The sequence below is a fragment of the Lynx canadensis genome, chromosome A2 (assembly GCF_007474595.2).
Source record: "Lynx canadensis isolate LIC74 chromosome A2, mLynCan4.pri.v2, whole genome shotgun sequence".
Classification (NCBI taxonomy): Eukaryota; Metazoa; Chordata; class Mammalia; order Carnivora; family Felidae; genus Lynx; species Lynx canadensis.
The window spans coordinates 147,769,353-147,795,876 of NC_044304.2; the positions used below are offsets into that span (position 1 = coordinate 147,769,353).

The following is a 26,524-nucleotide window of genomic DNA, read 5'->3' on the forward strand; positions in this document are numbered from 1 at the left end:
ATAATGCCATTAGCGTGATCTACGATGGGCTGGTTTATGGAGAGAGCAAAGTAATAATACAGAAAGGAAATACCCATAACCTCAAGGGGGGTGGTGGGGCAGACGAGATTGATGGAAAGTGCAATTGTCTGGAGAAACGGCAACCCAGTAATGGAATACCTGGGGTGGGGGTGGTGCATGGATTGGAAGCAAGTTCTTTAGCTGGCTTTGGCTTTGTTTTCTCAAAGGAAGGTGAAGGGCATGGCAAGGATGGTTTTGATCCCTTGGGTTGGGCCCCAGGAATGGCTCCTCTTGCCAGAATCACTTATAAGGTAGATGGCCCAATTTCTCTCCAGAGTCCAACAGCAGGTAAATGCCCTTGGCCTGCCCTGTCTCAGGACATGGGGTTTATTTCAGCACGAGGGGCAAACAGCAGTCCAGGGGCTAGGACCATCCTCACCCTGCCAACACTTCGGTCTTGGAGAGGACTGACAATTGGGTTCAGCAGATTTTACAATACCCATCTGTCCACAGCTTCATGTTCGGGGTGTCGGTAGGGGATGTTAGGAGAACCTTACGAGCACTGCTTCAGAAATCAGACAGAATTCATTTTGTCTCTTCTGATCTTACACCTGCTCTCTGGAGTACATGCTGGTTGAACTTCAAGAAGAGGGAGGGCCTACAGGAACTTTCTCTCTGAGCCTGTGCACCGTGGGCCTTCCTAGCAAAGCCCATCTGGTCTGGCTCCTAGGGAACAGCTTCAGCTGCAGCTGACTTTGCATCCCAGTTTAGATGAGAAATAACAATACAATAGTGTATGGAGGATAAATTCTTGTCAGTGGATTTGTTTTTCCATGGAAGTTCACCTTTGTTTCCTATGGATCACTGTTATTAAGTGTGTGGGCCTGATGGGGGTTCAGGGGAGGCTATGGCAGAGCCTGGGGATTCCAGAGTCACTCAGGGACCAGAGGCCCTTCCCGCCTAGTAGACATGGGGTCACGGCCAGGTTAATGGCTGCCCTTGGGAAAGGCCATTCCACTGGGAAGCAAGAAGTCTGTCCCAACTTTGGGAGAAGGGCTGAGCACAGGAAGACTCACCCTACTTCTGCTTTCCTTGACTTCATGTCTCTTTTCTTTTTGGTATGTAGGATCTGGCAGTTGATCTAAAGACCCAGCCTTGTTATCCCAATGCCATCATTAGTTGAAACAAAATCATTCCTTGTAACCGGAATATAGTTACTGTAAACAACATACGTTTATTGGGCATTCTGTTTCTAATAATTGTAATTATGCTAGAATACTTGCCATTAATATAATAACAACAATGATCGACCAGTTCTCTGTTCCAGACCAATAACTTCACCTGAATGCACTCTTTGTTCAGGGGGAAAAAAAAGAGGTAATTCAACATCCCTGGTGACAGTCAACAAAGCCAGTGTTGAAACTGGAAGACGCATGGATGAAAGCCTTCCTGGGGATAAAAGATGGTGCTGGAGAGCCGAAGAGCCACCTGGCAGACTCCCTCTTTGCTAACAAAAAGGCCCTGTCTGTGTCCCCACACTCAAAGGTTGAAAGGAAATGAAAACCCAGGGACTTCCAGAAGAATCTCTGGGCCTGGGTCTCACTCTCATCCTGTGGGGATGGGTCTGGGCCTGGGTATCCCCTGAGGCTGAGGGGGAGTCCCCTGGTAGGTACAACAAGGAGACCACAGCCTGGACTTAACTTCATCCTGTAAGACCACTTCTTAGGCATGGACTCCTCCTTGGTGCTTTCCGGCTTATTTCCACTTACAATTAAAGAACCTAAAAGATCATGTAGACCAATGGTCCCATTTTACTAATCTCTCAATGTAGACTACAGGTCTCTAACACACCTCGAAACCTCTCACAATGCCCTGCATATGGGAAATGCTCAGGAATTGGGTAATGTAGGACAAACGTTGACCCGCAGCGAAGCTTCAGGTACCATGCTATGAATAAGCTCTTCCCCTGGCAGGGAGAGGGGACACTTGTGTCTGGAAGCTTCTATAACATCACCTTTCAAATGTGTAATTTTCTTTGTTACCTCTTATTCTTGCTATAGCTCTTCCCAGGGACTAAACCATAGAAAACAAAACAACGACATAAAAAAAAAAATCACCTTATTTCCATTAGAAGCCAGGGGCTTTCCTTTTAAGCTCTGAGCACAATGACCTCCTTCCACTGACCCAAATAGCTGGATCAGTCAATAGTCCACAAATATTTATCACTTCTTTTCCCTTCGGTACATTTCCCAGGATACTGCTGCTACAACGCCCATCGTGAAGTGGTCAACTCCAGCTTCCCCACTACATTATACTCAAAATGGCCCTCATATTGAGGTGGGTAGAAGGCAGCCTCCAAACTTGGACCAGAAACACGGCCTCAGAGCTTCCTTTTCTTAGGATAAAGAAACATCCAAAAGAGGAGCAAAAGTTGCTTCCACTCGGTGATGTAATAAGGGAGGCATGGGGACCTTTGGCTGCAGTGGTCTGCCAGGCTCACCATAACACAGCTTGGGTGAAATGGAGAATGTCTGAGGGTGGCTGTGGTAGGTTACTTCATCACCATGCTCCATTGGCCAAGCTCTTTCAGGCCTTTTCCTTTCTTAGGGGCTCCGGAATCACGTCCTGTGAGGTGCTGTGACTCTCTGGCAGGCTTCACAGCCCCAGAGGTAGATGGGGGGTTGTGCCTGGCTGGCAATCTGGGCGCTTAAAGACAGCGTTCTTCTGTAGGGATCTCTGAACTGCACTGGGAAACATGGTGGGCTCTTGTTTAATTCTCTTCTAGTTCTTTTTTCCTCCTTCTGAGCGGCAGATGCAAGCTGCTTTTATGTATTTAAAGACAGAAACTTGGGACAAGAGGAGCAAACAAGAAAGAAAAAGCAGAAATTTGAAAACCTCCTTCAAGGTAATTAAATGATTAGGCATCTTTGAAATCCACCAGATCGCTCAATTGTTTCTGCTTTCATCTAATTTATCCTTGGGCCTCTCCCCACATGAAACCTCTGCCAGATACACCGGTCCGGGAAGCCGGAGAGATGCTGAAAACCTCTTCGTTTCTGTTCCCATCAAGTCATTTGCAGGTTCCTGAACAAAGTAAGAGGTTTCTTCCTGTGCCCTCAGCCCCTGGTCTTGGTGGGTGAAGCAGACCTTCTTCTCCTGACTGCATGCCCCAAAATAAAGGCTCAGGGTTGAGGAAACTGTATAACCTTTTATCAGGGTCTTCATGTCAGTGGTGCACCCCTCGGCAGTCAAACCCATGTCTGTCCTACGAGCTTTAGATCCATTTTCTCTTAAAGAACAGAACTGACACATACACATTAGCTTCACGTTCCTTTTGAAAGCCAACATGTATTCTCTTTCCTCCTTCTCCCCATAAAAGGGCAATCTAAGTGTGGGTCTCTTCTCGATTATGATCCAGAGTAGCCATTGCTAGCCAGAGACAGACCCCATCATAGAGGGAGACAGCTTTATGTTCGGAGACTGTCACAACCTCTTCTTTCTCTTCTTTGTTCCTCTCTTGTTTCTTTCTTGTTTGCTCTTCGTGTCTTCCCTCTCAACTGGGATCATCCCCTCCCCCTGACAACCTCACCATTCCTTGCCTTTACCTCTAAAATGAATTGGTCTGTTCACTCTCTACCTGTAGAACTCCTGCTCAGTCATCAGAGCCTGGGAAAATAGGATTTGGAGCTCGGATTTTCTCAATGCCAGGCAGAGTCCAGTCATTTTCCCTTTAGCAGAGCCCCGTGCCACAGGTGTTGGTAGTAGAGCGTACATCACCCTGACCTGTCAGTCTCAGAGACAAGACAGCTTCCCTCCTGCCATTAAAGGTTTGGCCAAACCCCTGGGGGTAGAAGTCTGGGACAGGGGCACTGGGATGAGCCTCTGTGCTCACCATTCCCCCTCCTGTACCCTAAACAGCTTTTCTGCTTCCTGTCCCAAGACAATGCTCTCAAAGCCGTGGGGTTTGCCACATGGTCATGGCACATGTGTGGGTATGCGAAGGGGGCTGGAAGGTACACCCAAGGCTGGAGAAGGGGGTGAAGATGTTGGAAACTGTCCGAGTCCAGTGTTGGCCAAGAGAGCATGGGCCAGGCTGGCAGCTCTACATTGAGTGGGGTCTAACCAACACTGTATATACATAAATATCTTTCTAGTCTAAATATTCTAAGGCAATCACTCTGTTCAGTCCTACTGGCCTGAAAGTTGGAGTCACACAAGCACCATAATGGTTGGACAATAGCAGGACTTCTCCAAAGTAATTTTACACCCATTATCTTTAAGGTGCTTGCCCACAAAATTACAGCCTAAGAAAGGAAACGGCAGAGGCATAGAGTATTTCCATTAGAGTGATGAATAATGTTCAAGGATGAGAATAAAGATTAGGAGAGAATAAAAACACAGCTTCTTCACCATGAAGCCAACTTTAGTGATGCCCAAATGGGACTGTGCAGCAGAATCACCAAGTACTGAGCCGATCCCCAGACTTTCTCGTCCAGTTGGTCTGGGGTGGAGTGCTTGACTCTGAGTTTGCAACAAATTCACAGGTGATGCTGATGCCCTAGTTTGGGCATCACACTTTGAGAACCACGACTCTGGTTGGTAAGTTGACCATTCTTTCTTTCTTGTTTCTCTCTCCCTTTGACCCAACTTGTCCTATTTGATCTCAGATATGCTCTGTGGACAGTGCTCCGAGGGACAGCCAAGGAGTCTATAGACAGTCTTGCTGTGGACTTACAATTATTTCAATCACATACACACTCATCTGTCTGGAACTGTTCTAGAACTCACCTGGCATGTGGAGCGTCTTCATGGTTGGAGTGACCTGGAATGTACCTTTGCCTGTAGCTCAGCCTCCAGGACTGACTCAGAGCCCACCGGCCCCAGCACAGAGCTTTGCTTGTTTCCTGCTTTCATGAAGTGGTCCCTTAAGAGTTGCGGTTGGGGCAGAAGCAGGTGTCCCGTGGGATTTGCCTGTTTTCTCTTCTTAAGGGAAGGCCTGCCCTCTGTGCCCCATGCTCAGAGCAAGCAGCACTCACCACTCTAGCTGCCAGGACCTACCTCAGGCAGCTTCACTCGGCCTTCCTGGAAGGAACAAGTCTTGGGGTCATGGGTACAGACGTGCCGGTATTTACACCAGTGGCAGCGGTATGGGCTCTCAACACAGGACAGGCACCTGAGCACAGAGGAGGAAGAGGCACAAATCACAGAACCTGGGTGAACCCAAAGCAGAGGGCCTATGACTCCTGGGTCTAGTAAAATATCTTTTAATACTAAGAGAAATCACCTTCAAACCCTCATGAAGGGCAAATCTGATACAAATCTGACCCTTTTTGCACCAATTTCTCAGGATGCCCAGAATTTGTGGCCTCCCCCCACCCCCAACTCAGGTGGTTGAAAACCTTAATCTTTAAGGGCCTAATCAACCACTCTCCATCTCCACAGGACGCTGACCTCTTCTGTTGAATTGGGGGGCAATGAGGTCTGAAGTAGGGGGTTTCATTCAGAGGGCCCATATAAGTTAGTGAAAAGAAAGAAACTGACTTTTAATTCAAATTGACTCTAGGGTCTCACTGTCAGGGACTCACATGGTCCCACCTGGGCAGAGGAAGGTCCTGAGGCTTCTCTCTCAGTGCAGTGGGTCCCTGTACAGTTGGCGACCCTGCTTCTACACTTCACCCCCAAGACACAAAGACAACTTTAGAAGAGATCCTTCCTGCCTAAAAACCCAGCATGGTTCCCATCTTCCAGAGGGCGAAACCCAAATGGCTTGCCATGCAGTCTAAGCCCCTCAGGATGTCCAGGTCCACTGTCTCCACATGTATTTGGCATTTCTGCCACGAACAGGCTATGCTCTCCCCACGCTCTCCTCCTACCTGGAGTACTGCTTTCCCTTTGTTCACCTGGCCATCTCCTCTTCCTTCTTCGACCAACAGAGAGTTGGTCACACTGGGCCCTTTTCCCATTAATCACTTTGTTTATGTCTCTGGGGGCAGTACTGGCCTTGTTGTACCATATTTTACTTATTCACTGTCCAGTTCATTCACTAGTCCACAAGGCCACGACTCTGGGAAGCAGAGACTGAGTCTTTGAGTCTTATTAATTGTTGATCCTTCCTGTCTAATGAGTGACACATTGCCCTGCACAAAGTAGATGCTTAAAATTACTTTGTGGACTGCATGGGAACTTCACACACGATTTCATCTGTCTACACTCTGCTTTCCTAGAGGGGCAAAAGGGGAGCGAGGGATCAGGCCACCAAATGGTAAAGCCACGGGCAGCTCCATGACAAGAAGCGGGAAGAGAATTCTGGCATTGAGGCAACTTGTTTTTGGCTGGGAGGCCCGACTACCTCTTATTGGGAGCCCCATAGAGAGCCAAGCTCTAGATTCACAGCTGCCATAACCAGATAGGTAGACTAACATTCCACCGGCCTAAAGTCCCAAAATGTCTTGGGTTATGTTAACTAGCTTGTCCTACAGGGAGAGGAAAACAGGATAGCCTTTTAAAACAAGCAGGGCTTTATGGTTTTCAAACTGTGCTCTATGGAACCCTGGGGGTTCCATGGAGCTTCTTTGGAGACGAGGAGATGTATGGGATTCCAAGACAGAGGGGTTCCAGAAGCCCTCAACCCTCAACCAGAGTAGCTCCTACTTTCATCTGTCTTGAATATTGGGCTTCCACATCTAATTCTGGCTGGAGAAAGGTTTCTATGATAAAAAAAAAAAAAAGGAGGCTTGTACCTTCTCAGTCTGGTCCAACTCCATCATTTTACAGAGGAAATAATAATAAAATAACAGCAAAAACACGAGCAGCGCCTGGACAGTGGCTTTAACTGCTGTGCTTGTAATGACTCTTCTAGTCTTCACAGGTGTCTTGTGGGCCAAGCTGGGTTGATGTGCAGGGGCAGCAACCAGGGGTGTCCCAGCCAACCACAGCTCTGCCTGGAAGTACCCTTGCCATGTCAGAGGTGGAATATGTGGGTGACAGTCCTGGAAGGAGGACTATTATTTCCCCACTGACAGAGGACACTGGGACACAGAATGGTTAAGTTTCCAGCTGGTCTGACTCGAGAGCCCGAGACTCTGTCCTCTGTGCCTTCCCTTGGGAAATGGACGATTCAGTCAAACAGGGCCAGGGCCAGAGCTAGAGCCAGAGTAAGACTTCCCAGGCCAGAGCCCGCCAGCATGGACCTTTCTGCCCTGCTCTGACTCTCCACAGCCTGAGTCCTGACCCAGCAGCCCTCAGGGCACTGGGGAGAGCTGAGCATTCAGGGTTTTGTTGGACCACCTGCCCTGGCCTGGACATACGTGGGGGCTTCTCTCCCTCCTAACACCCCTCCTCTCACCCAGGGTGCTAGCTGCTCTGTTGTTCAGGTGAGGGACACCCTCCTCCTCAACAGATGGTGGGAACTGAATCAGGTGAGGCAGATTGATGCCAGAGATGTATAGGTCAGGGATTTGGAGATCCCCACCCTACAAGTTCTTACTCTTCTCATTCCAGCTCTGCTTTTCCCATTAACCCTGTGGGTGCCACGGAAGGGGTCTGTTTCATCCTCCTCCTTATAGGGCTTCTTGCAAACAGTGCCAGCATCTTCTATCGCTGGATGATCACGGACCCCAGGAACAGGGAGTTGAGTGAGGCTGGGAGGCACTTACGAATTGTGGACGCTGCAGTTGTAGAAGACAAAGCTGGTGCTGGCAAAGGTCATGCCCGTCTCCTTCGACTTGAGCTGCAGCTGGACGACATGGTGGTCCCCTGGGGGGCAGAGCCAACCACGAGGTCAGGGAAAAGGCCAGGATCCCATGTGAGGGTCCTACTGAGAGTGATGTGCACTGGGAAAGGGGAGCCGCTCCCCTAACAGGACTCTGATTCAGGGGGGCCCAGTCCCAGGACAGCCCTGAGAACATCTGCAGAGGGTGCTTCTGGTCTATTCTTCCTTCCACACTGTGTTCCTGGCACCCACCCCTCATCTGCTCACCAGCTCTCATGTGCACATACCCTGACAGGCTTGCATGCATGGTGTCCACACCAGACTCACAGAATTATAAACATACACATTGATTAGCTACCAGGACAAACATGTAGACGCTTTGTAACATTGCCACAAGCCACGCGAGAGATTTTGCATGTATGTGCATGTATGTGCACACACGACTTCCTTCCCCATCTCGGTAAGGAGACACCCTGGTCTTACACCCCCTCCTCTGGTGGGCTCAGGGCTCCGTTCAGGCGGGTGTCCCTGGAACCCTCAGCTGGCGCCAGGGAGGAGCTGGAAGCCCATGTTTAATTCACAGCCCTGACCCCAGGCCCCCACTTCCAGCCTTGTTCTGTGCCTTCCCCGAGAGCCTCATTAATCAATCAGCTCGGAACAAATGTGACAAGCCCAAATGGGAGGGCCAACATGGAATCAATCTGCCCAGGCTGGGCCTGTCCCTCACTGGCGTTGGGCCTCTGTCCACCCCTGTTCCTCCCAGTGCAGCTGGCCATGAACGTGCAGCTCTGGGAAGGCAGAGAAGGGTGGGGATGGGAGGCAGTGGTTTGAGATCAGTGACCCAGCAGTTCAGGCAGGGGACAGAGCCATAAGAGCCCTAACATAGGCACCCCCCGGCCATGGTCCTGACCAGCTGCCCCTCCCGCATTGCCCCTCCACACCACCCTCTCCTGCTCCAGGACAATCTCTAAACTCAGCTGGCACATTCTGATGCTGTGGCCTTGCCTCTCTCCGTGCTCTCTGCAGCTGCTCCTACCTAGGATGAGGCCGACTCCAGGATGCTCACCTGGTTTCAACAGTCATTTCTGAGAGCAGCAAAAAGACACTTCATCCTCCTGTTCTGTATCATACCCACCAGGCACCCCCTTCCTCTGACTCTCCCCTGCCAGTGGGCTTCCTCCGCGCCACCACCCCCCCACGCCTGTCTTGAGTTCTCATCAGGCCAGGAGGAAAGACATGCCACCCAGCTTTGCCTCTGGGGAACACTCACCATTCTCTGTGATTATTCGGGGCACCTCCTTGGCTGCTGGGGAGTAGCACTGGATCTGATTGCCTACCACCAGCCCATCCATCTCTGACAGGTCCTCAAAGGTGCAGTTGACTCCAGCTGACAGCTCCGGGACATTGTATGTCTCTAGGACCAGCTGCGAACAGCCCCGGCAAGGGGAGAGAGAGGAAGAGAGTGAAGTGGGGCACGGAAGGGTATGTAATAAAAGGAGAAAGAGGGATAGCAAGAGAGATCAGAGAGAAAGAAAAGAGAGAAAACTGGAGGTGATATTAACATAAAGAAAGCCGCGATTGATCACAAGACCAGAAGTGGTGGGAGGTAAAGAGACAGACACAGAGGAGACTTCGTTACATATGAATGGATTTGGCCCAGCAAATGGGAGGGCTTAGGGGATTTGTTTGTAGAAAGAAAGGCGGGCAGGACTGAGGTACTGCTGGCCAAGCTCCTCTTCCATCATCCCCTGTTTTGGAAAAACGGCAAACCAACCGCCAAGTGCCCAGTGCGTGAACATGGGCGATATCCTGCCCCTTTCTTCCTCTGTACATGAATCCTTCCCATCTTGCAGACAAAGATATAGTTCTCATCATCCTCCCTCTCTTGGTCACCCATTCAATCATTTTTGCTGTCACACTTTCCCCTATCTTTCCATCCATTATGCAGAGGGCCTTGCCCCAGTATTCCTGTACGTGTCCCCCTCTTCCTTCTCCAGGGACACATTCTTTAAAGCTGCTCTCGAGCAGCTTTGCTGGTCAGGCTTGGCCCAGTTCTTAAGGACATTGGGGGGCTTTGGTGGGGAGAGGCTTCTCCCGTGACCCTGGACCCGGATCCCACTGCCCTTACCAGGACATTGTACTGGGACACAGAGATGTTGCTGGGATGGACAGTCAGCCGGACACACTGCTTCATCTCAGAGGCAAACCTGCGGGGCTCTCTGGACCTCTCACAGCGCTCCTTCCGGGTGCACCTGGGAGGGACGAACAATGAGTGACTTAGGAGAAGGCCACTTGCTCCAGTGAGGGGCTGGCACGGAGGTCAGGCACTGCCAGTGGCTCCCAGGACATGTTCAAACTCGATGTGTCCAGAACTGCCCTCTTTGCCTCCTTCCTCCAGCCTGTTCCTCCCCCACCGTGCCTGAATGTGAAAAAGATGGTTATTCTAATCACTTGTTGCCAACTGCAGAAACTTGGGGGTCATCCTAAAGACCCCTCACCTACTCCTCATTAACATAAAGAGCTGCAAAGTCCTGTTATTCTACCTCCCCATCCATCCTCAGCCCTGTAACTCTCCTCTCCTCTTAGGCAACCTGAGACTTATTCTCACCCTATATCCAAAATACTCTTTCCGATTTCCTTGCCTTGTGCTGGCCACTTCTCTCCGGACCACCTTCTTCCCACACTTCCCCTGTCCAGCTTCTACCTACCCTCCAGATGTGGTTCAACCATTGTGCATCTGCAATCTCTCCCTGCTACCACCTGAGGCAGAGTTCAGAGCATTTGGGGGTTTCTTATAGTCTAGAAAGTCTTTGATTATATTATAATTATTGGGTTAAGTGCAGCCTCTCCTACCAGGTGTGAGCTCAAAAGAAGAAATGATGCCTGACTTATTCTGGAATCCCCTGTATACCTCATGTCCAGCAGCCAGAGGACAAATGTAGGTGGGTGGGAGGGAGGGAAGGAAGGATCAAAAGAGCCGAGTGTAGCAGTTCAAAGCATGCTTTGGAGCCAGACCGCCTTGGATGGGAATCCCAGCTCCCTGGCCCAGGGTTACCGTTAGAGAAGGTTTGCTATTATTGCTTAGCGTCCTGTGTTGTTCAAAGTACACTGCGTCACGGGTAGACTACATCCAGGGTGATCTGGGATCTTACAGTCTTCACTGATGGAGCTTGTGAAACATGCACATAAGAATCATGTACCTTCACCCAAATGTGCACACCCCACATGGGGGAAGGTGCTTAAACTCTCCGCCAGGGCCAGGGCATCCTTGCCTTACAGTGGGAGTTCACGGCATGGAGGTATCTGAGCTTTGGGGAACAGGCTTTTAATGCAAATCCAAAAAGCCATGTGAATGTGGACCTTTGCTGGGCGGCCGTGATCTGGAAGCTGTGGATTCCTGATTCTGCTGGGGGGTAAGGGAAAGCAGGGTCCTTAGAGGGACACGCTGAGGTAACCGGGGCAGCAGGGAGACGGCGCCTGAGTCATCAGGAAGAATGCCACAGGGAAGGAAGACAGCTTTGGCTTCTGTGGGAGGGACGGCCTAACAGTGGCGAGTCTGGGGGGAGAACTTAGCAAATGAAGAAGTCACTGAAGGCACGGACAAAAGGAAGAAGGGGAGACGCAGGGACAAAAATGACGAGTGCAGAGTAAATTGGACATGTAACGTGAAAGTGAAAAACAATTCTAAGTAATACAATCATGGCTACTAGTCACTGAGCGTTTCTTGAGCTCCCTGGTAAGAGGCTTGCGGTTTATGTCAAAGTCTCCCAACAATGCTGCAAGGCAGGTACCATTTAAAAACCCATTTTATAGACCAGGAAACTGCAGGAAGGGTAGGTAACTTGCCCGAGGTCACCAGCTCAACAGAGAGAGCCAGTATTTGAACACAGATGAACCCTGGAGCCTCTGCTGTGCTGTACCTCCCTGAAGCTTCGAGACTGAGGAGGGAAGGACAGACCCCCTCTTGCTGCAGACTAAACCCATTTCCCTGCCATCTTGATGTTCGATTCATGTTGCTTAAGGCAATTTCAAAATTTCCCTTCAAGCTTTGTCTCTAAGCTAATCACTTTTTTTTTTTCTTCTTGCCTGCCACTGGGAAGCACTTTGAATATTATTGCAACTTGTGAATTCTCCAGGATCCTTCTAGGAAACCCAAGAGTGAAGGGTCAGACATGAATGTGGTCACCTCCCTGGCACTCCCTGCCTGCTCTAGCCGACCATGGCAACAAGGGCGTCTGCCTAAAAGTCTTGGAAGTTAATTTACCAGGCTAGCTCCTCTGTGAGGACTTCATTACCTCCAGCCATTAAGCTAATGTTATGGACTTTTCCAGGGTGTCTGCACTGACATCGCTATTAATAGTGTTATTACTCCCATTAACAGCAGACCCAGAGAGCTGGTACAGGCTTAAATTATTCACTGACTCCCCAACTTTGAAGTTCGTATTTCCAACAGCAATCAGAAAAATGTCTTTGATCAAATTATGAAGGGAGAAAAATGAACCTGCACCCAGGCCAAACCTTACCTGGAGTTACTAAATACAGACTCAGATGGAGAAGAGAGGACTCTACTTCTCTTGCAGGTGTACAAAGGTACTTGGTTGGGGGGGGTCTCAAGATGAGGCACACCTGCACGGTTTGCTGCTTCCAAAGTCGGTGTGGCTGCATCCTGCCATGGCTCCCCAAATTTGAGAGCCCCAAAACCACATACTCGTTATCCCCCTGACCCCCAATTTAGGTCTTACCAGGGAAGCCACCTGTAGCTTATAATTTCAAACATCCCATCTAACTGTGTAATCTTGGGGAAATAACTTAACCTCTTCGTGCCTCAATGTTCTCTTCTACAAAATGGGGACAAAACAGTATCTAACAAATAGGGTTATTATGGAGAATTCAATGAAGTTATGCATGTAAAACATTTAGAACAGGGCATAGCTCATACGCGATAAGCCATCAGTACATGTCCACTAGCACTGTGACCCCATCAATGCTCCGCCTTCCTCATGCAAGCTCTCTAAAACACAGCTGACACAGAAGCACAGATTTTCCAGACTGGTCCATGGGGCAAACCAGAGACAAAAAGACAGAGATGGCTCCAGCAGTTTTCCTCCTAATGAGGGATGGGGAGCCCCAGAGACCAGGAGGGAGGAAAGAGGGAAAGAGTGGTCTGGCTTGCTTGGAGTTCTGCTTTCTCAGTAGCTGTCAAAGGGTATTGAGTACTCAGCTCTGTTAGTGGAAAGTCAAGTTTAAGGTCAGTGTCAGGGATGTTTTGACATTTCTACTACTCCTCAGGGCCCATGAGGGCCGAGGCTGCAAATGCCCCAAAACACAGACAGCTGACCTTAGATGTGAGAGGGTAATGGAGGGGGAAGGATGGATTCCTTCGGAGTCCTTATGGGGAATGTCAGGGTAATGTCCTCCTACTCTTCTAGGACTGTGATTTCTCATTAGCCCAGGCAAGAGTTGGGAAGTGTGCAAAGGATTAAGTCATGACTTTTGGGGGTAGCGGGGTGGTGGCTTGTTTCTTTCAAAAGCGCTCCAGGTACTTCCTATGGCATTTCCTTCAACTCCACTGTGGGAGGACCCTGGAGCTGGAGGAAGGACCTGCTTCATCCGTTTGCCAGGCAGGACTCAAAAAGCGCATGCTAGGTGACTTGGAGTCTTCAGACAGTCATCCATGGGGCTGCCATCACCACGCCCTTTCACAACACAGACCTGCATGTGGCCAGCAGGAAGCGGGCCGCCGAGAAGACAGCTCAGGCCCCCAGAATTGGAGTCTGGCTCTACTAACTTCGTCTTACGCCCCTTCCGCATTCCACTTTCTCTGCAGTTGGGCCCTCCAGCCCCAGTTCAGAGGTGCTGAAAGGCCATGGGGACAGAGGCCTGGCCCTTGGAGGGGTTATTATTCAAGCCAGTGGTTCCAATGAGATTATCCTCTCTAATGAAGCAGCCACCTCCGCCCTCCCCTAAGCCTGAACTTTCGCTGCTGGAGAATTCCCAGCCAAGTGGAAAATTGGAAAAGAGAAGAACAGAGAAAGGAAGGGGGTGAGGGAGAGGGAAGAGGTGGTGATTAAGTTCTTTAGAAATTAATTCCTAAGGACAGCGATAGAAATATTAACGTCCAGTGCCACCAACTGGGTGAGCAAATTTCAATTTGGAACTGGGGCTGGTGGGGTCTGGGTGAGGTGGGGTCTGGGTGAGTCTCCAGTTTGGGGGGTAGGTGCTGGTCTGTCCCCTGGCCCTCCAGCAGGGGCCCACCCGCTTTGCCTCGCAGAATGTCTCTTGACTTCTCTCCACAGCTGACCCCCTCCCCCATCCTTAAACATCTCGCATTGGTCACGAATTGGGCTTAAGTGCACCCTTGAGGGGAGCTGGGTTTAGAACATGAGGAGGTTGAAAAAAATGAGATGGGGTTAGGGTTTCCCAAATGAGCTTTCCAGAAAAGTTAAGAGGAATGCTTACTAGCAGGGGCTCTCAGGTCACTGTATCCACATCTGGGAACCCTGATGAGGGAAGAAACTGGGTTTGCCAATACCGTTGGCCTTGCCCTCTTTAGGAAAGCCCACAGAAGTGGGAAGACACATCTGTGCAGCCTAGAGGAAGGTGAGTTACAGAATGAAGGGACCCTTTCCAGGCAGATGAGTGTGCAAGAGGTTTCTTACACAAAGGGTGTGGATCAGGTGATCCCTGCAGTGTCACAATTCTAGGATCTGGTGACTAACACCATGGTCTTGACCTAAGGATTTAGGCTGTTCTTAGAAATGTCCCCTTTGCCATCAGCTGCTGAACTGGCAACTGTACTCACCACCCTTTGCCTTCTCTAAGGCTCCAAAGCCAACCTAAGCAGCAGATGTGGGGTACCACGCCTCCTGGGTCTCACTCGCCAAAACAGGAGGAAGGCACAGGACTTAACGGCACCAGCAGGTTCAGAGTCTAGAGGAGGCCCAAGAGCCGTTGTGGGCTTATGTGGCCCACATGGTCCTGGCCCACCACCATAGGCTGCACAGAGGGGCTGAGCTCTGCCCTGGGTCCCAGTTGGGAGTCTTATCTCGCCTTCCTTTCAGCCCGTCTTCAAACAAATGATATATTGAACACACAAAAAAGGGGATGTCCCTTTTCTAAGAAGAGAATTTACGTTTCTGAGAAGAGAATTATATTTAGCAGGTGCCCAACTGGAGGGGGAAGCAGGGATGGTCTCTCTCTTCATCGGTACTGTTGGGACCTACTTATTTCTATTGAGGGTGAGAGGAGGTTAGGAAAGTTGAGGTGGAGAGAAGAGTAGGATTGGAGGGAGGGAGAGGGACAGAGGGCAGGAGAAGGAGAGAGAGAGAGAAGAAGGAGGAGGAGGAGGAGGAGGAGGAGAAAGAGGAGGAGGAGGAGGAGAAAGAGGAGGAGGAGGAGAAAGAGGAGGAGGAGGAGAAAGAGGAGGAGGAAGAGGAGGAGGAGAAGGAGGAAGAGGAGGAGGAGGAGGAAGAAGAGGAGGAGGAGGAGAAGGAGGAGGAAGAGGAGAAGGAGGAGGAGGAGGAGGAGGAGGAGGAGGAGGAGGAGGAGGAGGAAAAAGCAAAGGCAAGGTGTAGCAGCCTGGTCCACTGTCCCCTCAATCCAGTCAGTAACAAGGGGGCTGCTGTATGTTACTTGAGACACACTGACCAGTTACTCTGGTTGATTTGATCAGCTTGCACACCACACATTACCCAACAGCCTGGAGCTTTCTTTAATGTCACCAAGTCAGGTGCCGGGCAGCACTCTGCTCTGTGTGAGCTGGGCCACTCTCCACACCATGAGGCCAGGGTGGCATGGCTGGACACACGTGGCTAGAATGTGTGAATGCTGGTATATGGCTGTGCACATCTGCACTTCAACCTCAGAGGCAGCCCAGCCCCTCAGGCTGTCCCCAGAAAGTCAAGTCATTAGACTGGGAGGGGCACCCTGAGATCATATGGACCACAGGACTTTCCTAATTCCTATGAGCTGATGGCAGTGCTGACTGAACATCCTTTGGTCATGAAAGCATGTGTTATACACATGTATGTGGGTGGGGGTGGGGAGGCGGTAGTTGGGAGAGGAAAAAGCAAGATTCCTTAACTCATACTATGTATCCGCTGGGACACCAATGGAAAAACTCGACTGTACCAATATCTAGTCTGGGATTCTTCCCTCTGGACCAGAGGCTGAAAACTTTTTGGCAAAGAGGGAAGACCAGAGTATAGCCTGCAAAGGTTGCTGGGCAGAAGTGATTCTAACAATTCCTCACGAGTGGGTGGGCATCCTGCAAACGGCTCTCAGAGACACCGGTGCCTTAGCAGGTTGGTATTAGGTAGTCCTTCGATACAGCTTAAGGAGAAAATGAAACCAGGCTATGGGATATACCAAAAGGCGGCAAGGAAGGACTTACATGTTTAGAATCCATTTATGCTCCATTAAGGGGACACCTGGCCATGGCTATGGGACAAACTGTGCATTTTCTCAGGGACCAGTGAAGACCGAGGTCCCTGATCACTGCCTACATGGTGTAGCTGGTTGGAGTTGCTCAAGGCAGGGAAACTTTCCAGTGGTGGGTTTGTTCTGGGTGCTCAGCCAGAGCTTTCTGGTCTTGGAGAGGACAGGAAGGGCCGGGGACCGTGGAGGAGGCCGTGGGGTCTGACCCACTGCGTCTGCCTCCGCAGTCAGTGCAATCAGGGTGACCTCCAGGCACAGTGAGGGCACGTCACTCTAACCCCTCCCTTCCACTCTGGGTGCCAGTACTTTTCCTCTCCTTCCCTTTCCCTTTCTCCATCTAGGCAGAAATGATACAGAGAAGAAAAGGAGTGGATACTGAGCAGTAATCTGGGCCAAGCATCGAAGGGTGGGCATTCTTCCAACAGAAGAAATCTGCAAAGAGGTGGGGACACCAGGGGGCAAGAGAGACTTGGGCAAAGCTGGTCTTATCTTTCCCCTGTTGATGTCTTGGGTTACATGAGCCTCCCAGGAGTGACGCTGATGAACCTTCTTCAGAAAGGTAACGTCTGGGCCAATCGATGTGGCTGGGTCTGCCATGGGATCCCGTTACCCGCTGAGACTGAGATCGGCTTCTCAGCCTGGGCCTGGTCGGGGGAAGATGGGAGGGAGGCCTGGGGACATGCCAAGCCTGGTTGGAGGGAATGTTCTAGGCCCAAGACAGGTGAGGCTGGGCTGGAGGCTTTCCTTTACCTTCCCCCAAGTCGGAATAGGTAGGGTCAGGCCCAAGGTAAATGCCCTGGGAATACAAGCTCAAGATTCACAGACAAACAAAAACCCAGCTTGTTGAAACTGTCGTTGCCATTGGAAACCAGCAAGCCTGCAGGCTGGGTCAGGGACCGTATGAGAGGACAAAGGGGCGATGCTCTGTGCTACTGGGTTGGCAGGCCCGTGCTTTGAGACAATCAAGAGTGAGTAACAGGAGGGAGGCTTCAATTACACAAGCGTTTCTTAAGCCTGTTTAGTCTGCACCCCACCTGTGCCCTTGCTGGTAGAAAGGACCCTTTCAGCCACCTGAGCCACCTGTTAGTAGGGGCCCTGCCCTTAGACTATTCACTCTCTCTCTTATGCTCTCTCCTTCTGTTCCTTGTTTCTTCCCCTCCATTTCTCTCTCTCTCTCTCTCTCTCTCTGTCTCACACACACACACACACACACACACACACACACACACACAGCTTCTGCTGCTCGCTTGCTACCAAGTTCCCACCCTCCTACTTCTTACAACCATAAAAAGTTGGCAAAAGTGACAGAAAAATGGCATGTCTTGATACCCAAAGGAACCCTCTTCCTGATGCTCTTTTGCCCTGGTTTCCTTAGGGTCAGCCTTGCTGGGCCCTGGAGCACTTAGCACAGGGGCTTGCCCATGATGCGGCCCTACCAAATGCACTGATTCCGGTGCAGTCTGCAGCCCCCACCCTTTCCCTGGCCCAAGGGCCCCAGTTCCCATGAAGCTTCAGGGCAGAGCCAGTCTAACGTAGTCTCCCTGGATCTCCTGAGCCTAGCACAGTGCCTGTCACCAAGGGAGCAGGGCCAGTGTGAAAAGTGTATGGACAAGGGCTACGGGGGCATGGCACCCCCATGCATGATAAAACCCCCTGCATTTGTCACCACGCTCCCTGCCTGGCAAACAGAGGGGCCCCAGGGGAAGCATCTGCGGGCTCCCTCTGGTCCTCTGCCACTTTCTGCTCTGATCTGCGTGCTCCAGCTTTCTCTGGCCGCGTCCTCATGCATCTCTCCCAACCATGAATGTCTGGCTGGCATCTATTTAAAATGAAAGGAAGGAAATAAAATAAAAAATAAGAATAAAAATAAAATATAAATAAAATAAATAAAATTAAAATTAAATTAAATACGTAAAAATAAAATGAAATGGAGAGTGTATCAGAAGAAACAGTGTCTGGCTTCAACCTGAACTTAAGCAACTCGGAAGAAAAGTCCACTGGAAAGAATGGGAAGGAGCATGAGAGAACTTTCTGGATGAAGGACATTTTGTGTATCTTGATGGGAGTGTGGATTACCTGGGCCTTCCCATTTGTCAAAACTGTTCAAACTGTACGCTTACGATCTGCTTATCTCACTCTCTCTATATTTAACATTATATTCTGACTTATAGCTTCTTAGAAGATCCAGGAACCTTCTCTTCTTCATCCAGCCATGTGGACCAGAGCTTCTCCTTGGTCATTAACCCTGGGAGGGAGTGTCATGGTGGGCAGGCTGGAAGGCAGTCTTGACCTGGGGTGCTCATGAGCTGTATCCTCCCAGAGGAGTTGAGATTGACCATGCACTGGCATAGACCCCAGCATCAGGAGGCTCAAGATTTCAGAGAACATCACCTTGACCTACAACGTCCTTTATTACCTAATTTCATCCACTTGCCATGACCATGAGAAGGTATTGTTTCCTCTTCATAAACAAGGATGCCAAATTTCTGATGTACAGAGTTACGACTGAGCCTCATTAGTTGTGGATTCCATTTTTGTAAATTCACCTACTTGCTGACATTTCTTTAAAATCCCCCCACTGATACTTATGGCACCTTTGTGGTCATTCCTGGACATGAGCAGAGTGGAGAAAAACTGGAGTGGTCACATGCACACATTTCCATCAGAGCCTGGACAAGGTAGTGATACTCTGCCTTCTTGTTTCATCTCATACTATAAACAAATGTCCTTTTCATGGTCTATTTAGTGCCACATTTTGTTTCGCATTTTTGTGCATTTTCTTGGTGACTTCACCCTTTAAAATGGCCCCCAAGTGTTGTGCTGAAGTGCTGTCTAGGGCTCTTAAGCATGAGAAGACCATGATATGCCTTATGGGGAAAACACGTGTGCTAGATAAGCTGTGTTCAGGCAAGAGATGTGGTGCTGTTGGCCGTGAATTCCGTGTTAATGAAACAATTTCTATTAAATAAGGTGGCTTTACACAGAGACGCACTGGGGCACCTGGGTGGCTCAGTCGGCTAAGCATCCAACTTTGGCTTAGGTCATGATCTCGTGGTTCACGAGTTCAAGCCCCATGATTCTGTGTTGGATTCTGTGTCTCCCTCTCTCTGCTCCTCCCCCACTCATACTCTGTCTCTGTCTTTGTCTCTCTCTCAAAAATAAATAAATAAACATTGTTTATACAGAGTACAGACGGGGGAGGAGCAGAGAGAGAGGGAAACAGAATCCCAAGCACGTTCCGTGCCGTCAGCACAGAGCCCCATGCGGGGCTCGAACCCATGAACCGTGAGATCGTGACCTGAGCTGAAACCAAGAGTCAGATGCTTAACCCACTGAGCCACTCAGGCGCTCCCCGCCACCGCCCCCACCGCCAATGTTTTTAAAACAGAACGCAGTTATGTACTGACTGGTTGACAGACATGCTGTGGCCAGAGGCTCATAGGAACCCAGCCCCGGGAACCACCCCAGGAGCTATGGATCGGTATTCTCTGATTTGGTGTTTGTGGTGACTTACAGAACAGAACCACCATGAGTAATGGGAGCTGCCTATACTTTCCAACCCCCCATAGCACTTTTGCAAAGAGTGAGAAGTAGACTTCAGCGATTTCCATCCCCGTCGTCCTTCTAGGTCCCTCCTGGCTCTCCCACGCCTGTTCTCACCGTGGCATTTTGGGCAAAAGGAAGAGCTGCCAGCAGCTCCAGCAGCAGCAGCAGCAGCAGCAGCAGCAGCCGCCGCCGCTCAGTGCTGAGCGGCACAGAGAAAGCCCTTCCCCTGCTTTCTGAGAACGTGTGCCTAGTAAGGGCTGTTCCCACACGACACATACGAATAAGATATGTAAACTTCAAAGGAAGACGGGATGCCAGGTTAACAGAGGTGAGGGGGATCCAGCAGGAGCATCTAGCACTCAGAGGAAGGCAGTTTGAGGCTGGGATGCCCATGGGAAGGGAAGGATGCAATTTAAGTGGAGCCATCTGGACAATCAATGGGGGCTGACCGAAATCATAAGCGGCAGGGCGCCCACACCCAGGGGCTCTCAGTCCTTTCCCAGCTGCGTCACGATTCCTGCCCCAACCCCCGCCTTACATTGCATAGCATTCCACAGTGCATGGCATGCTTTCGCCAACGGGATCTCATCTCATTCTCCGGTGACCTGGTGAGGTGGGTGAGACCGGCACTGCCATGTCTAATTCACAGATGAGCTGGGCTGCCCCAGGTTGCTGCACAGCTGGGCGATGTGGAATTTGGCCTTGGTGGCAGATTCCCAAAGTTCATGCCCATGGCTGTTTTCTTTAGGCCACATTCACTGAGCACAGAGCTGCTGGCTTCCCAGTGCAGACTGATGGGCTCCTTCATGAACTGTCCAGATTTCTCCTTGGCCCCAGTTCACCCCTGTTTTCTGCCACTTGACAGGAGGCAGGTACTATGTTTCTGAAGGAGAAACTGAGGCCATACAGGAAGTAATTTCTGGTCCCTCCTCTTCTTCTTCCTGTTTGGCTCAGCTCTGGGGATGGGATACAGGGGTACTCAGAGTCTCTCTGTTTCCTTCTCAGAGCCTCCGGGTCCTTCTTCCTCATAGGGCTTAGCACTATGTGGGGTGGGTCAGTCTCTCTAGGTAGGATCAAAGCTGACATGGAGACCTGTCTTTGGCTCCCCCAGGCATAGAGTGTCCAAGAGGGGCTGGCTTTCCTGATTTGTCCTTGAAGGAAGCCAGGTGTGAGCACCCCACGCCAGGAGCAGCTGGGCCACCCTTGGCTGAGAAGAAAGCCAGCTGGCCTAGGCCCCAAAGGAAGCAATGGGTCTGGAACACGGTCCCTTTCTGAGAGGACTCATTGTGGGGGAAAAGGAAATGACTGCCCTTCTGCCTTGCAAAGTACCATTTGGGCAACTCCTCTGTGCTGATCAGAGCTGATCTGAATTCTGAATGCCATCTCCCCCGTTCTGTTATGCCGGCCCCTCTTGGACTCTGCTACTCTCTGTTACCATACACACATTTGAGTACGTTCCCACCCCCAGTTTCCAGTCATCTCTCAGTTATGTGGGTCAGCGGGTCTCCGTTTTTCCCACCAAGATACACATGAGGGATTTCAGACCTTCCCTCAAAGAGCACAAGGACTCATTATGCATGAGCCTATTCCCCAGGGATGGGAGGGTGACCACTCCCTTGGAGAGGATGTACACCTAAGAGGACATTTCTCACTTTCAGAAGCATTCCTAAATTCTGAGCCAGCATTCCTGCAAACAAGATCCTGCCCACCCCCCACCTTCTCACAGTTGAAAATGACCAGAAATGGTCGTTGGTCACACATAGTTCAGAGTCTTCGCAGGAAGACTAAAGCCTTTCTCCTTAACGTATGACACTTGTGTCCAACACGCAACATGTCTGTTTCAAGTGTTGACTAGAAGTCTGGGGTTCCAGCAACAGTAGTTTAACTGGGATCAAATTCCCTCCGAGTGGGGCCCAACTATTTTTGGCTTCTCCGGTCAGCAATGCTAAGGGTCTTTGGATCTCCAAAGAAGTGCCTTTAGTTCCCTCCATGTGTCTGGGTTGGTTGTCTATACCCTGTATCCCAGTCCTCAGATCACTTATCAGACCACCATTTACCTCCATTGTATATACTACTGCCTTCTCCCAGCTTCTAGAGAATACTGTGGAACCAGCACTAAGGGGAACATAGGGAGAACACCCAGCACTTGGGACGGGGCTTCACTGGCCTAGTGACCCCAGGCCCAGGGTCCCCTGACAGCCAGATGAGTGCATGGACAGCAGAGGGAGGGTCTTTGGGTGCTACACACTCAAAATATACCCCTCAAATACCAGAAGTTTTTTTGAGGGGTGGATATTGAAGAGTGTTATGTGGACGTTGAATCACTAAATGGAGAGTATGTATCTCGCACATGATTTTGTGGCTTACGTGAGCCTTGAGAAAAAAGTCCAATCAATGCCTTTTTCCTGGTGTTCAGTCCTGGAACATCAGTCCACAGCCATAGTCAGAAATATCCAGGAACCTCCCTCCAGCCCTCTAGAATGTTACTACCCTTGTGATTCCATGTCCTAACTCATCATCATTCCCAAGCTGATATTTGCATATATTTCTTATGGGAATTTGGCAATTTAAAATGAAGTCAGAACAAAAGAAGGGGATAGGATTTGCAAAGGATACAAAAAAGGCAGAGTAAGAAAAGGCAGGGAGAGAAGAGAGATCAAAGGGAAGGAGATTGGTGACAGGGAAGGCGAGGAGGAAGAGAATTATGGGAGGGCAAGGGTGGGGGGTGGGGTGGGGAAGTAGGAGGCAGGAGGAAGCTGCCCAGTGGTACTCAGGTACTCACGTGTTGTGGAGCACACACCAGCCGCAGTGGGGATCACCAGAGCCAAGGCACTCACTGCAGCTCCGATACTGACCACAGGACTCCACAGGGACTCTAGTGAGCTAGGACAGGAGGACAAGAAAAGGGTGATTAGGATTTTGCAGAACACCCAGCGTTCACCAGGAAGAGACACTATTCTATGAGATATATCACCTAAATCATTGCAGGAATGTGAAGAGGTCCAGAGCTCCAGAACCAGAAGGGATCTTAAAAAAAAGAAAGAAAGTTTACTTATTTTGAGAGAGAGAGAGAAAGAGGACACACAAGTGGAAGAGGTGCAGAGACAGAGAGAGAGAGAGAGAGAGAGAGAGAATCCCAAACAGGGTCCTCACTGTCAGTGTAGAGCCTGATGTGGGGCTTGAACTCACAAACTGCCAGATCATGACCTGAGCTAAAGTCAGATGCTTAACTTACTGAGCCACCCAGGCACCCCCAAATAGTATTTGAGCAGGTGGCCACATAAGCATCCAGGGGAGACAGCCACCTGTGATTCTCTTGGGAGTCTTTGAAAACAACCTCCTTAGAGTTCATATAAATTGTTATGAAAGATATTTATATAGACGTATTTAAACTTTCCCACTGTCAAAACCCCAAAATATCTCTACAAACATCCAATCCATGACCTACTGACTTATAATATTAATATTATTATTAATATAATAAACCCAAATGTTTATTCTTTCTTCATTCTTGTTTTCCTTCCTTCCTTTTTCTCTTTCTTTCTTTCTTTACCTCTCTCTTTTTCTTTCTCTCTTTCCTCTCTCTCTTTTCTTTTTCTTTTTCTCTTTCTTTCTTTCCCTCTCTCTCTCTTTTTCTTTCTCTTCTTTCTCCTCTTTTTTTCCTTTTTCTCTTCTTTCTTTTCTTTTTCTCTTTCCTTCCTTCCTTCCCTCCTTCCTTCCTTCCTCCCTCCCTCCCTCCCTCCCTCTTTTCTTTCTTCCTTTCTTCTTTCTTTCTTTCTTTCTTTCTTTCTTTCTTTCTTTCTTTCTTTCTTTCCAGTGTTCTGCCTTCTTCTTGGTTCCCCTCCTTTTGTTTCATCATCTGTGCGGTCCCAGAGAGCACACAAGCCAAATCCAAGACTCTTCTCGTTCTTGTTCTCCATGCCTTTGACCTCACCTTGTAGCTGTTAACCTGCCCTCTCTCTTTCTCATGCTGTTGCCCAACTGGCTCTAAAGGTGTTTCATTCTGGTGCCTTCATAGAACAGCCTTTGCTACCTCTCCTCCTGCTCACACCCTTTTCATGACTGGAGGCTTCCTCTCCAACCCCAGAACCTTCCACTTGCTTTTGCCAGCCACTTATTAATGTAAAATGCTCCACGCGACGTTTCTGCCTAGCCCAATTGCTTCCATTGCCTGCACGCTCGGAAAGATCTTTTGCATTTCTTTGTTCTCCAATGTAGCTTCGCCTGGATGTCTTTTTACATGACTTCTCAGGGCCTGGTACATAGGAGGTACTTAATCACGACACCCAGGATCAAATGAATTTTAATTTTCTTTCAATAGCCTTGGTCTTTATTCTCTAGTTTGCCAGTTTCTTCCTCACAAAAAGGTTTTTTTAATCATCCTTTTCTATTTGGGGCACCTTTTTATCTCAGCGGAAGACTTCTTACCTAATTTTTCAGCTTGTGCTAAGAGAATTTGATGTGGCCGCCCCTTTTTAATTTTTCGCCATCAGACAACAGGCACCAAGAAGTACAAACCACACCGACCTGACCGAGCCTCCGTGTTTCGTAGGCAAATGCACCGGCTGCATCCCCTGCTGCTGCACGGGCATCTGACTCCCTAAAATGATGTACACTTGGCAGGGGCTACTTGTAGCTCACGCACAGGCCAATTGGCACCAGGGTCTGCTCAATTAGTCTCAAGACTGTCTTTTGGAATTAATTAATAATTAAACCAAACCCCATATGATCGCTCTTCCCTTTCCACCTTCATTCACTTACTCCCTTTATATACCTTCTTGTTTTGTTTCCTCAGGTGCCCGCTGAGCCATCTTACTGACCGTGTGCTACATTTTTACTTCTTCCTAGTTACCTGTTGGGCTCCTCCTCCCATTCTTCTAGCTTTGCCTTGGCCTTTGTGGCCCTCTCAGACATCTTTTGGCACTCGTGGGATTTTATCTTTCCCGTTATTACTGCTCATGTAAGCTACAGGGGCCACGCCTGAGCTCTGCCTACATGCAACCTTCCCATTCTTGCAATTAATTCTGACAATCAATTTCGTACAAATTACCCTGCGGGCTCTACACCTAGCCAGGAACTTACCCTATTCCTATTGCCTCTTTAATATCTCTCCTCATCCCTTAAGTGGACACAGATATGCTGTTCATGTAAGCACACAAATAGGGGTTCCCAGCCCAGAGTACCTGGACTCCCCAGAATCCATGAGTGGTAATAAGGTCCTCACGCTATTTTCAATATTTCCCAAAGCATAATGGAAATTGGATTGTTGCTGTTTTCTTTTTTGTGTGCATACTCAGTGATGTATGTCCCACATTAAGAATAGGAAATATATTATTACTTAATAAATGCAGCTTGTTTAGCAGGCAAAAATCTTTGAAAACATGATGCCTAGAGGGGAAAAAGTAATAAAAGGGGCCATAGATGGTGAAAGTTGGTAACACAAGTACATAATAACGTTTTCATGTGTTCCAGATGCTTGTCTAGCACTCCATATTTTGCATGGGCTTAAGGAGAAAATCATGGCTTGTTCAATCAAAAGCATTTTCTTGGTCTAAACTTAATTAATATCCTCCCCAGTTTCTCCCATTGACATGTTCTATAATCTGTCTTAGATGGATGGGCCATGGGGCTCTGGGGTTATGCCAGCTGCTTGGCGAACCTGATGTTCTCAAAAGGCTTTGCATTCAGATTTCTAAAAATATCTTGCAACTGGTGTTTAATAACGCCAATACCTAGAATTATAAACTCCTTCCTCTCCCCATTCTAAATGAGAGTGATTTGAGTTTGGTTGGAAAGAGTGTAGGAGCCCACAGAGTGAGATTCAAATCCTGACTCCACCATTTACCAGCAATGAGGTCCTCCTCTCCCTCTGGGTCTCATTTTCCCTCGTCTTTAAACACGGAGATAAAAATCTCCCTGCACCTCCCGAATTCACGGGATTTCCCAGAGCACAGATCACCTGATAGGTGTGAAGTTGCTTTGTAAACACACAAGGACATTATAAGTGACGGTTATTATTGTCATCTTTGTCCTTAATGTCTCGTTCTTCGTTGCACTGACACATTACCTCTCTACCACATCACAGGAAACTGCTCCGGCAGGTTTCCCTGGACCCACAAACTCCACCAGGAGTATAGTAGGCCAGGAGGAATTTTTCTTCTTTAGCACCTTGATATTACCGTTTCCTCCTTGAACTGTGCTGTCTGCCCCTAACCAGCAGCCATTGCTTCATCTGGGATGAAACTCCAGGGCAGCCCTGCTTCCTGGACTTATTCAGTGCTTTTACCAGATACTGTAACAGACTTGTCTTTTTCTCTGCTTTTCATCTAGATAGATCCCTGTGGGACAGGGGCATAAGTCCTTCCTAGGCAGTTATCATGAGACCCAGCTTCTCTCGACCTTTTCTTTTAGGATCTTTCTATGTATACACTCAGTCATTTTTGATTACTCTCCTGAGCTTTATCTCGTTTTTCTTCCCCCCATTCTTTCTAAAGTGCGGATGCTATAGACCAGGCAAAAAAGGTTACCATTACCTGAGAGGTAGGTGTCACTCACCTCGCCTTTCCCAAGGAAGGTCGGTCCTGGGAAACCTTCAAAGGCCCATTTTTCGGCAGCATTCCCCAGAACGGCCAACCCCTTCCAGACTGACTCTACATCTCCCCATCTATACGACTGCTTTGCCTCACTCCCCACCCCATGGGTAATTCTGGAAAGCATCAGAAAACTTTCTGACACTTGAGGTCACTTCTGAAAACTAGACGGATTATCCATCATTTATCTTGGTGCGATTCTATACCCTCATGGCTCAGGTTACCTTCCGCACCTTGCTAG

General features: G+C 49.3%; 1 protein-coding gene across 1 annotated transcript in view; it reads right to left on the reverse strand.

Annotated features, from left to right (window-relative positions):
• Window positions 1-26,524, reverse strand: part of PLXNA4 (plexin A4) — a 438,400-nt gene that overhangs the window by 87,390 nt on the left and 324,486 nt on the right. The window contains exons 5-9 of the mRNA XM_030308459.1: window positions 22,476-22,576; window positions 9,840-9,963; window positions 8,982-9,135; window positions 7,656-7,755; window positions 5,059-5,173 (exon numbers count right to left, since the gene is read on the reverse strand). Coding sequence (XP_030164319.1) covers window positions 5,059-5,173; window positions 7,656-7,755; window positions 8,982-9,135; window positions 9,840-9,963; window positions 22,476-22,576 — 594 coding nt within the window. The remainder of the gene's footprint in view (window positions 1-5,058; window positions 5,174-7,655; window positions 7,756-8,981; window positions 9,136-9,839; window positions 9,964-22,475; window positions 22,577-26,524) is intronic.